Genomic DNA, 13,060 nt, shown 5'->3' on the forward strand with positions numbered 1-13,060 from the left:
CACTTAAAGGAACCATCATTCAGTAAGAAGAATTTGTTTGAAGAGGATGCTCCGTGTTGGATGTCTTGAAGATGGACCCGCTCCATGTCGGATGGATGAAGATAGAAGATGCCGTCTGAATGAAGACTTCTGCCCGTCTGGAGGACCACTTCGCCCGGCTTGGATGAAGACTTCTCCCGGCTTCGTTGAGGACTTCGGCCTGGTTGGATGAAGACTTCTGCCACTTCCTTGAGGATGGATGTCCAGTCTTCAGAACAGTAAGTCGATCTTCATGGGTTAGTGTTAGGTTTTTTTAAGGGTGTATTTGGTGGATTTTATTTTTTAGATTAGAGTTTGGGCCGCAAAAGAGCTAACTGCCCATCCAAATGCCCTTTTCAGGGCAATGGGGAGCTTAGGTTTTTTTAGATAGTATTTTATTTGGGGGGTTGGTTGTGTGGGTGGTGGGTTTTACTGGTTGGTTGTGTGGGTGGGGGGTTGTTTGTATTTTTTTTACAGGTAAAAGAGCTGATTACTTTGGGGCAATGCCCCGCAAAAGGCCCTTTTAAGGGCTATTGATAGTTTAGTTTAGGCTAGGGTTTTTTTTTATTTGGGGGGGGCTTTTTTTATTTTGATAGGGCTATTCGATTAGTTGTAATTAGTTTAAATATCTTGTAATTTGTTTATTATTTTTTGTAATTTAGTGTTTTAATGTTGTTGTTTTTTGTACTTTATCTAATTGAAATTAATTTATTTAATTGTTAATTTAGTTTATTTAATTATAGTGTAGTGTTGTAACTTAGGTTATATTTTATTTTACTTGTTTATTTATTTTAGCTAGGTAGTTATTAAATAGTTAATAACTATTTAATAACTATTCTACCTAGTTAAAATAAATACAAACTTGCCTGTAAAATAAAAATAAACCCTAAGCTAGCTACAATGTAACTATTAGTTATATTGTAGATATCTTAGGGTTTATTTTATAGGTAAGCATTTCGTTTTAAATAGGAATTATTTAGTTAATGATAGGAATTTTTAGTTAGATTTATTTTAATTAAATTTAAGTTAGGGGGTGTTAGGGTTAGGGTTAGACTTAGGTTTAGGGATTAATACATTTAGTATAGTGGCGACAATGTTGGGGGCGGCAGATTAGGGGTTAAAAAATGTAGGTAGGTGGTAGCGATGTTAGGGACAGCAGATTAAGGGTTAATAATATTTAACTAATGTTTGCGAGGCAGGAGTGTGGCGGTTTAGGGGTTAATATGTTTATTATAGTGGTGGCAATGTTGGGTACAACAGATTAGGGGTTAATAAGTGTAGGTAGGTTGCGACGACATTGGGGACAGCAGATTAGGGGTTAATAAATATATTGTAGGTGTCGGCGATGTTGGGGGCAGCAGATTAGGGGTTCATAAGTATAATGTAGGTGGCGGCGGTGTCCGGAGCGGCAGATTAGGGTTAATAAGTGTAAGATTAGGGGTGTTTAGACTAGTGGTTCATGTTAGGGTGTTAGGAGTAGACATGTGCAATTCGATTTGAATTTCCGAATTGCCATAGTGCGGAATCTACTGAATAAATCCGAATCGATTCGAATTTATTCGGTAGATTCAGATGGATTCGGATGGCCATGTATTACACTAGTTATGTACAGTATACTAGTATAATACACAGCACATCCCACTTAACACTGACCGAAATTCCGAATCGATTCGAACCGAATCGAACTGAATCGAACCGAATCAAACTGAATTTTTCACGAATCCGAATGAATCCGAAACAAATTCATTCGATTTGTTCTGAATTCGAATCGATCCGAACCGAAATTCGAATCGGTTCAATCGATCCGAACCGAACCGAACCAAATTTTTCGAAGCTGCACATGTCTAGTTAGGAGTAGACATCAATTTTATTTACCCATAGGAATCAATGGGGCTGCGTTACTGAGTTTTATGCTGCTTTTTTGCAGGTGTTAGACTTTTTCTCAGCCGGCTCTCCCTGTTGATTCACCGCTGACTTAAGCAGCGCTGGTATTGGAGTGCGGTAAGGAGCAAAATTTTGCTCAACGCTCACTTCTTGCCTTTTAACACCGGGTTTCTAAAAACCTGTAATACCAGCGCTGCAGGTAAGTGAGCTGTGAGAGAAAACTGCTTGTTAGCACCACATAGCCTCTAATGCAAAACTCGTAATCTAGCCGTTTATTAATATAACAGTTTTTGCGATGCTGGAGAATGGTTAATAAATGGGATTTTCTTATTTTTACAAACAATATCAATGTTCAAGTAGACTGTCCCTTTAGTATAGGATTGTCCGTTCCTTTATTTTGTTCTAGGTATTTTGTTCTAGGTAATTAAGAATTTCTTGAAACAATTTTAGGCGTATCAAGCTGTGGAGATAGGGAAACAGCAGTCTAGTTCATGTGATCCTGTAAACTTCTAGTTATGACCACTGACTGAGAATCTTGTTCACCTGCCAATTTATAATGTGGGTCCTTTATCTCCTATAAAATTTATGGAATTTTTCCGTCATAAAACAATTGAGCAAACTGAAAGCTGTGTCCTTAAAGGGTTAATAATCCTAACAACAACAAATATTATCCATTGGTATCTATATGGCTGTGGAAAATATCAGTGTATGCTAATGAGTTACTAAATGGACAATTACTTTAATTATTACCCAAAGAATAAGAAACCCTCATGGTACCAAGTGTCTCAAAATTAATGTTTCCCTTTGAGGTATTGTGCTATATAAATATTAGTATGTTTAATACAAAACAGAATTTTTTCATGATCAAATAGTAAAGGTACCAAATTAAACCTGTTATAAAATGTAAACAAACTGAAGTACCTCAATGCTTAAAAGACCCAACTTCAAGGGGGGAAAGGACGGAAACAATCTTGAGTTATAATTGTTTATTTCTGAAATAAGTGATCTGGAATAATAAGCAGTAATGAAAATGACAAAATATAGATAGGTAGGCAGATGATAGATAGATAGATAGATAGATAGATAGATAGATAGATAGATAGAAAGATAATATATAGACCAGGATTTCAACATTTGGTTACTTATAAAATAAACGTTAGCTTTTAACTTATTTTTAATATAATACATAATTATGATATGACGTTCTATAGTGTTCCATTAATAAATGTGATTTTTATTGATGTATTAAGTTAACTTTCAAGAGACCATGTGCATTAAAAATATCAGATTTCTTCAGCACCAGATGGATTTATTTTGTTTATGAAAGAATAGTACATTATATTCCATTTGCATTGGTTGGCTCAAATATTTCTATTTCTCATTACTAAGCACCATCACATTTTTTCATTCCACGCATTATTTTTTTTCTCAAATCTAAATATAACATGAACCCAAAAAATCAAACATCAGTCACTCACTTTCTCTTACTCGGTCTGACAGACATTGCAGAGGTTCAGCCAGTACTTTTTCTTATGGTTTCGCTTTTTTATTTGACATCTTTGGTAGGAAATCTTTCTATCTTTACAGTAACTATTTTGGATAGCAGTCTGCACATCCCAATGTATTTTTTCTTGTGGAATTTGTGTATCTTTGACATCTTCTGTTCATCTGCGGTAGTACCCAAGATGCTCTCTGATTTCCTTGTATTGCAAAAGAGAATCTCCTTTGGTGGCTGCATCTCCCAAATACATTTTTTCCATTTTCTTGGAAGTACAGAAGTTGTTCTTCTTGCTGCAATGTCTTATGATAGATTTGTGGCAATAAGCAACCCCTTACGTTATACTATTATAATGAATAACAAGGTATGTTTAGGTTTGGCAGTGTTCTGTTGGATTACAGGATTTTTCCATTCTCTTTTACACACTTTAATGACAGTAAAACTTCCTTTCTGTGGTCCAAATGTGGTAAATCACTTCTTTTGCGATATTAAGCCAGTAATAAAGCTGGCTTGTGCGGATATCTCTCTGAATTTGAAACTTCTCAATATTGTCACAGGGACTTTAGTAACATCATGTTTAGTGTTTACAATTTTATCCTATGTCTTCATTAGCAGATTTCTTGTAAAGATAAAATCTGCAAGAAGCAGGAAAAATGCCCTATCCACCTGCACTGCACATTTTACTAGTGTTTTTATTCAGTTTGGAGCAGTTATATTTAGTTATACAAGACCTTCAGAATTACACTCATTAAATCAAGACAAAGCTATTGCGGTTTTTTTCACTGTAATAACCCCAGTACTGAACCCAATTATTTACACTTTACGTAACAAGGACATGAAGAGAGCCATCAAAGGATTAATAAAACAAATTTCTCCTTAATTGACTATTGTATATCTGACATGTTTGTCTAGAATTTCACAATAATGACATTTGGAAAATCATATATTTTCTTTTTGGACATATGATTTAACAAATTTGTAAACTTTATAAACTCTTCGAAATCATAAACATTTATGGATAAAATGAGTCTAAAAAAGCATGTAAGAAATCATTACAAATGGATACAATATAAAACGTTTGTGTACTATGGAAAGGGGAGTAGCCCTGAAACGCGTTGTATGTGGATTCAGTCCTGGTCATGCAAGTAGTGAAGTCTGTTTTAGTTTATGTTACACAATTATTTTTTTAATGTATCCATTTGGAATGATTTGCTACATGCATTGTACCCAACCCATTTGATTTGTTTTGTATCTATTCTTAAATAATAAATGTTTGTGTTTTTAACATAGATTGTTTGCATTTCCTTTTTCCTTTTTGTTGACCCAAACCGGTATTGTTTGTAGATAGCAGCAGGAAAGGAGTGTAAAAATACATTATTCTGTTTATCATTACTAATTCATAAGGCACTCTTATTTTTACTTTCATAAATATATATGGTGTATATTCCTGTATTTTTTAGAAGCGGTATTACTACACCATATTTATTAAACAATTACTTACTTAACAATTCAGTTCAAGTCTTGAAAAAATATATTTAATCTGTCCAAGATATCTCTTAGATCAGGTAAAAATATGGAAAAAAAATTCTGTATCGTGTTTTCTTTGACTTTACAAATGAGACACTGAAGAAAAAAAGTTAAAAAAATAAAATACAATAAAGGAAATTAGAAGGTTATAGAAAAGTTATGCATTGCCCTGTGTATTTAATTGTAGATTACTATAATCCCCTAGAAATCTCAGTTCTTAGCATGTGTGCAAATCATCTTTCAATTAGAATGTTTGTGCCAATAAACAATTAAAATATGACATACACACACTTAGGGATGGATTCTAAAAATTTTGTTGGACTAAACGCGGTTTTCCACATGGCACTTGAAGGGGCAGCACTCATCAAATTCTATAAGTAAAGGGTCTGTCCCTGCGAGTGACGAGATGTCTCCCATGCAAAGTAATGGAGCTCTCTAGAAAATGGAAACAGATCAGATTACTCTGCTTTCAGCATTTAGTACCTTACAATTGCCTCTATTTTCATATACATGTGTTTTAATATTCGAGTAATAAGTGTTTGGCATATTTTGACACAATCTCGCCATCTTTTTGTTTGTAAGAAACAACAGTGAGATCTGCTGTGGAAAATGTTCACAGAATGCGACAGAGAAAATTAAGCTACTGAAGCTACACTTTTCAGCCCATTAGCGGAGTAAACTAATTGTTAAAATAAGGAGACCAATAAATTTATCATTTTAAATTATAAATACAAATTTTACATAGTTTTTTTGCATCTGCAGTGTGTTTATATAAATATTACTGCTATGCACCTCAAGTTGTTTCTTTCCTGCAAAATTTCAATATGAAATTTAATTTTATCATAAATTCCATTTTTGCAGAACAATTTTGTTGTGATTAAACAATAATTTTTTTTTGCTGCATAATTTTATTTAAAAGAACATAATTCAAATAGGGCATGTCATTTTTAGCCACTTTCCAATTTACTTTTATCACCAATTGTGTTCTCTTGGTATTCTTAATTAAAAACTAAACCTAGGAGGTTTATATGCTAATTTCTGACTTTGAAGGTCGCCTTTAAACTGACAGTTTTTCACCACTAGGGGGCATTAGTTCATGTGTGTAATATAGATAACATTGAGCTCACAAACGTGAAGTTACCTAGGAGTTAGTACTGATTGGCTAAAATGCAAGTCTGTCAAAAGAACTGAAATAAGGGGGCAGTTTGCAGAGGCTTCGATACAAGGTAATTACAGAGGTAAAATGTGTATTATTAGAACTGTGTTGGTTATGCAAAACTCGTGAATGGGTAATAAAGGGATTATCTATCTTATTAAACAATAAAAATTCTGGTGATGACTGTCTCTTTAAATAAGTATTTTATTTTGGTATGAGTTTAAAATTTTAATTTTTTGTGAATCCGATTCTAATGTATGTATCGCCTTTACGAACATAAAAGCAGGGGAAATTTGTTAGCGAGAAACACTATTAAGAAGGTAAAAAACTGCTTTTATAGAACTAGGCGATTAGCCTGCCCCCAAGGTAAAGTTACAATAAATAAAAAAAAAGTAAAATTACAGAAAAAAAATAAACAAAGCTATCCAAAATAAAAAAATAAATAAACCTAAACTAAACACCCCCTAATCTAATACTAATCTACCAATATCCCTTAATAGGGCCTTTTGTAGGGCATGGCCCTAAGTTAAATAGCTCTTTTACATCTAAAGAATACTAAGTCACGACTAACAGTAACCCCCCCCCCCACCAAACCCCTAAAATAAAAAAACCTAACACGGCGGTCCTCGGCTGCATGGAGGCTACTCTTTATCCGATGTCCGTCATAGACTGAAAATTAAATGCAAGGTACCTGCAATTAATTTGGGGTACCTTGCATTCCTATTGGCTGAAACATTGAAATCAGTCAATAGGATTAGAGCTACTGATTGGCTTTTCAAATCAGCCAATAAGATTTCAGTAGCTCTCATCCTATTGGCTTATTTCAAAATTTCAGCCAGTAGGAATGCAAGGTACACCAATAAATATGGGGTACCTTGCATTAAATCTTCAGTGTGCGACAAATGATCGCATAAGGAGGAGCCTCCATACTCCCGGGGACCGCCGCTGCTGATGACTGCCGCCGTTGAGGATCCAGGCATAGGGAATACAGCTCTGTACCTCTGCTCCGTGCCACCTTCACTCCAGATGAAGATAGAAGATGATGGATCCGTCTGGAAGAAGACTATCTCCGTCGGACTTCAGGAACAGTGAGTACCTAATTGGGGCTTAGGTTTAGGCTTTTTATTTTAATTTTTGGGGTGTTTTTTTTTTAGATTAGGGTTTTTTGGGCTTGAAAAAAAGCTGATTGCACTTTTAAGGGCAATGCCAATACAAATGCCCCTTTAGGGGGGTAGTTTATTTTTTTTTAGTGTTAGTTTTTTTTATTTTGGGGGTTTTAGTGGGTGGGGAGTATTTACTGTTAGGGGGTAATTAGTATTTTTTAGAGGTAAAAGAGCTGTTTAACTTAGGGCAATGCCCTACAAAAGTTCCTTTTAAGGACTATTGGTAGTTTAGATTAGGTGTTTTTATTTTATTTGGGGGGGGGGGGCTTTTTTATTTTCTTAGGGATTAAGTATAATTTTATTTTATTTTTGATCATTTTGTTTATTTATTTTTTTGTATTGTTAGACTTTTTTATTTTTTGTAATTTAATGTTAGGTTTTTCATTTTAATTGTAATTTAATATTAATTGGGGTTAATTTAGGGGTGTTAGGTTAGGGGGCTTAGTAATTTAATTAGTTATTTGCGTTGTGGAGGGGTTGGCGGTATAGAGGTTAATATATTAACTAGGGTTATTGCGATGTGGGGGTTTGGCGGTTTAGGGGTTAATAGGTTAATTAGGTTTATCGCAATGTGGGGGGTTGGCGGTTTAAGACTTAATAGGTTAAGACTTAATAGGTTAAATAGGTTCATTGCATTGTTGGTGGTTTAGGGGTTAATATTTTAATTATGTTATTTGCGGATTAGGGGTTAATTACTTTATTATTTTGAGATGTGGGGGTTGACGATTTAGGTGTTTGTTAATAGGTTAGTTTTTTTGTGTTATACTTCGTGCGGGCGGTTACGTGTTTTTATTTTTATTTTGTGTTTTTTTTAAGGCTTCAGGTTTGCCTACGCTGCATCCCGGTGGATTCCAAAAATGGCAGGGTGGTAAAAGCATCCTTTATTTAAACAAAGGGTAAGAGACAAAATAAATGTAAATTGAAAAACAGTGACAAAAAAGGCTGACCGGTTTCGGCGTCTGCCTTACTCCTAGCCTGCTTAAAAACTGACTGTTGGTAACTGGTAACCAACAGTCAGTTTTTAAGCAGGCTAGGAGTAAGGCAGACGCTGAAACCGGTCAGCCTTTTTTGTCACTGTTTTTCAATTTACATTTATTTTGTCTCTTACCCTGGGGTAACTTAAACCCTTTGTTTAAATAAAGCTTAATTTTTACTCACACTTTGGTGCTCCTGACAACTTTCTTTCTCAGAAAAATTTGCTAAGCACTGGCCACAGTGAGCACAGAGAGCGAGTTCAACTTTTTATACCTTGCTGCGGAGGTAATATTCCATACCACTCTGCTTGGGCAGTTTCAGACCATCAGGAGGCACCTGCCAGCTTTCTGCCAATCAGGTGAAGGAAGTAAAACACACGTGGAGAAAATACCGATACGGATATACCACACCAAGGAGAGAGCAGGAGGACTGCACCTAGCAACAGGAATGTGGTGAGTCTTTTTTTTTTGGACTATTTAGTACTGCCTCAGCTATATACTTTGTGTGAAGGTTCCTCATCTTGAAACAATAGGGGTTTGTTGTGGGGGTCAACTTCCCCATATTTATTTGTTTCTAAGTGGTAACTGCCAAAATATGCAAGCAGTATGTGGATAAGAGACTTGTTTCAATTTTAAGAGCATATTGTGCAAACAACCGACCCTATATTGTTCCCCCACCATTCTGATGGTAAAAGCATCCACCTTCGGTGGTGAAAGAATCCACCTGCGGTGGATTCTTTCACCACCCTGCCATTTTTGCTTTGTTGCATCCAGGTGGATTCTTTTGGCTACACGTGCAACCAACATTCTTTTAGGTGCATCGTGCAGCCAACATTCCTTTGAGGATGCCTGCGCAACTGGCGGCACCGACGGGCACTCTACAAATACCTGATAATAATGATAGTATAGATTAGGGCAGGGGCTTTATAGCACTGACAAGATTTCCTACAGTACTTCACAAACCCATAGAGTTTTACAGAATCAGCCCCTTAATTACATTAATTCATTAATTTTCTGATGTTTATAGTTTATTTGTAAACATGTTTCATTAAAAGCTATTGGTTCTTTCTTTTAATATTGTATTGGAAATAAAAATATATATTTTTAAAATTGTAAACTGAGCATCTGGTAAATTGACAACCCCCTGTAATAAAAAGTAATAGGTCAAAATGGGTTTTCAAGCGAGTGAATGTCTTTTAAAATATATAATTTTAAAAATTAAACATTAAGGGATTTTTTTTTTCTGATTGGAACTTTGAAAAGGGTTTGTTAGGGGTCTCAATACGTATTTAAGGAATTAGTGTGATGCAAACTCATTTTAAAACCATTAAAATAAAAATTCAATGGATTGAGATGGCTTTGAATTTGAAACTTTATCACATCATGCAACATGTTGCAAAAGGCAAATTGGAATATTTTCCTCTATGTTAATACAAACTCAAACATCACTGCAAACTGTACACATCATTTCAAAATATACACTGACAAATTTAGGAAATATGCTAGTTCAATATTTCGGAGTAGTATTTAAGCCAAATAGCAACACATGCGCCTAGATTACGAGTTTTGTCGGTAAAAACTTGCGGGGCTAACAAGCCTTTTTTTTTCCAGACCTCCCTTAAGCCAACGCTGGTATTACGAGTTTTCTGAATGGCTGCGTTAACCTCAGAAAAGTAAGCGTTGAGACAAATTTAGCTCCACTTCAACCCTCAATACCAGCGTTGCTTACAATAGCGGTGAGCTGGTAAAACGTGCTCGTGCATGATTTCCCCATAGGATACAATGGGGCTGAGCTGGCTGAAAAAAAACCTAACACCTGCAAAAAAGCAGCGTTCAGCTCCTAACGCAGCCCCATTGTTTCCAATGGGGAAACACTTTATAAGTCTACACCCTAACATGAACCCCGAGTCTAAACACCCCTAACCTTACACTTATTAACCCCTAATATGCCGACCCCGCTATCGCTGACACCTGCATTATACTATTAACCCCTAATCTGCCGCTCCGGACACCGCAGCCACCTACATTATCCCTATGAACCCCTAATCTGCTGCCCCCAACATCGCCGACACCTATATTATATTTATTAACCCCTAATCTGCTGCACCCAACGTCGCCGCCACCTACCTACACTTATTAACCCCTAATCTGCCGACGGGACATCGCCGCCACTATAATAAATGTATTAACCCCTAAACCGCCGCACTCCCGCCTCGCAAACACTTTAATACATTTTATTAACCCCTAATCTGCCCTCCCTAACATCGCCGCAACCTACCTACAATTATTAACCCCTAATCTCCCGCCCCCAACGTCGCTGCTACTATAATAAAGTTATTAACCCCTAAACCTAAGTCTAACCCTAACCCTAACACCCCCCTAAGTTAAATATAATTTAAATAAAACAAAATAAATTTACTATAATTAAATAAATTATTCCTATTTAAAAATAAATACTTACCTATAAAATAAACCATAAGATAGCTACAATATAACTAATAGTTACATTGTAGCTATTTTAGGATTTATATTTATTTTACAGGCAACTTTGTATTCATTTTAACTAGGTACAATAGCTATTAAATAGTTAATAACTATTTAATAGCTACCTAGTTAAAATAATTACAAAATTACCTGTAAAATAAATCCTAACCTACGTTACAAATACACCTAACACTACACTATCAATAAATTAATTAAATAAATTAACTACAATGATCTAAACTAAAATACAATTAAATAAACTAAACTATATTACAAAAAAAACAAACACTAAATTACAAAAAATAAAAAAATATTACAAGAATTTTAATCTAATTACACCTAATCTAAGCCCCTAATAAAATAAAAAAGCCCCCTAAAATAATAAAATTCCCTACCGTATACTAAATTACAAAAGTAATCAGCTCTTTTACCAGCCCTTAAAAGGGCTTTTTTGCGGGGCATTGCCCAAAAGTAATCAGCTCTTTTACCTGTAAAAAAAAATTCAAGACCCCCCCAACATTACAACCCACCACCCACACACCCCTACTCTAAAACCCACCCGATCCCCCCTTAAATAAACCTAAAACTAACCCCCCCTGAAGATCACCCTACCTTGTGTTCACCCAGGAAGGACAGAAGTCTTCATCCAATCGGGGCAGAAGAGGTCCTCCATCCAGCAGAAGTCTTCATCCAAGCGGCATCTTCAATCTTCATCCATCCGGCGCGGAGCGGGTCCATCTTCAAGACATCCGACGTGGAGCATGCTCTTCTTCCCAACAACTAACGACGAATGAAGGTTCCTTTAAATGACGTCATCCAAGATGGCGTCCCTCGAATACCGATTGACTGATAGTATTCTATCAGCCAATCGGAATTAAGGTAGGAAAAATCCGATTGGCTGATGTAATCAGCCAATCAGATTGAAGTTCAATCCGATTTGCTGATTGGACCAGCCAATAGAATGCGAGGTCAATTCTATTGGCTGATCCAATTAAACAATCGGATTGAACTTCAATCCGATTGGCTGGTCACATCAGACAATCGTATTTTTCCTACCTTAATTCCAATTGGCTGATAGAATCCTATCAGCCAATCGGAATTCGAGGGACGCCATCTTGGATGATGTCATTTAAAGGAACCTTCATTCTTCATTAGGACTTCGATTGAAGAGGATGGCTCTGCGTCGGCTGGATAGAAGATGGCTCCGCTCCGCTCCGGAAGGTTGAAGATAGAAGATGCCGCCTGGATGAAGATGTCTGCCGGTCTAGATGTCCTCTTCTTCCTGGATAGGATGAAGACTTCTGCCGGTCCGGATGTCCTCTTCTGGCCCATCGGAGCCCGGCTGGGTGAACACGGCTCAAGGTAGGGTGATCTTCAATGGGGTAGTGTTAGGTTTTTTTAAGGGGGGATCGGCTGGGTTTTAGAGTAGGGATGTATGGGTGGTGGGTTGTAATGTTGGGGGGGTCTTGTATTTTTTTTTACAGGTAAAAGAGCTGATTACTTTGGGGCAACGCCCCGCAAAAAGGCCTTTTAAGGGCTGGTAAAAGAGCTGATTACTTTTGTAATTTAGTATAGGGTAGGGAATTTTATTATTTTGAGGGGCTTTTTTATTAAATTATTGTAAAATTCTTGTAATATTTTTTTATTTTTTGTAATTTAGTGTTTGTTTTTTTGTAATATAGTTTAGTTTATTTAATTGTATTTTAGTTTAGATCATTGTAGTTAATTTATTTAATTAATTTATTGATAGTGTAGTGTTAGGTATATTTGTAACTTAGGTTAGGATTTATTTTACAGGTAATTTTGTAAATATTTTAACTAGGTAGCTATTAAATACTTATTAGCTATTTAATAGCTATTGTACCTAGGTAAAATAAATACAAAGTTGCCTGTAAAATAAATATAAATCCTAAAATAGCTACAATGTAACTATTAGTTATATTGTAGCTATATAATTGTTTATTTTATAGGTAAGTATTTATTTTTAAATAGGAATAATGTATTTAATGATAGTAAATTTATTTTGTTTTATTTAAATTAGATTTAACTTAGGGGGGTGTTAGGGTTAGACTTAGGTTTAGGGGTTAATAACTTTATTATAGTAGCGGGGACATTGGGGCAGGAGATTAGGGGTTAATAATTGTAGGTAGGTGGCGGCGACGTTGGGGGGGCAGATTAGGGGTTAATAAAATTTATTATAGTGTTTGCGAGGTAGGATTGCGGCGGTTTAGGGGTTAATACATTTATTATAGTGGCGGCGATGTCCGGTCGGCAGATTAGGGGTTAATAAGTGTAGGTAGGTGGCGGTGACGTTGGGGGGGGAGATTAGGGGTTAATAAATATAATATAGGTGTCG

At 35.8% G+C, this 13,060-nt stretch overlaps 1 protein-coding gene across 1 annotated transcript; it reads left to right on the forward strand.

Annotated features, from left to right (window-relative positions):
* Positions 1-3,347: 3,347 nt before the first annotated feature.
* LOC128666174 (olfactory receptor 12D1-like) lies at positions 3,348-4,280 on the forward strand. The gene has a single exon (XM_053720629.1). The coding sequence runs from the start codon at positions 3,348-3,350 to the stop codon at positions 4,278-4,280; it is 933 nt and encodes a 310-aa protein (XP_053576604.1).
* Positions 4,281-13,060: the final 8,780 nt, after the last annotated feature.

Source organism: Bombina bombina, chromosome 1 (assembly GCF_027579735.1).
Source record: "Bombina bombina isolate aBomBom1 chromosome 1, aBomBom1.pri, whole genome shotgun sequence".
NCBI lineage: Eukaryota > Metazoa > Chordata > Amphibia > Anura > Bombinatoridae > Bombina > Bombina bombina.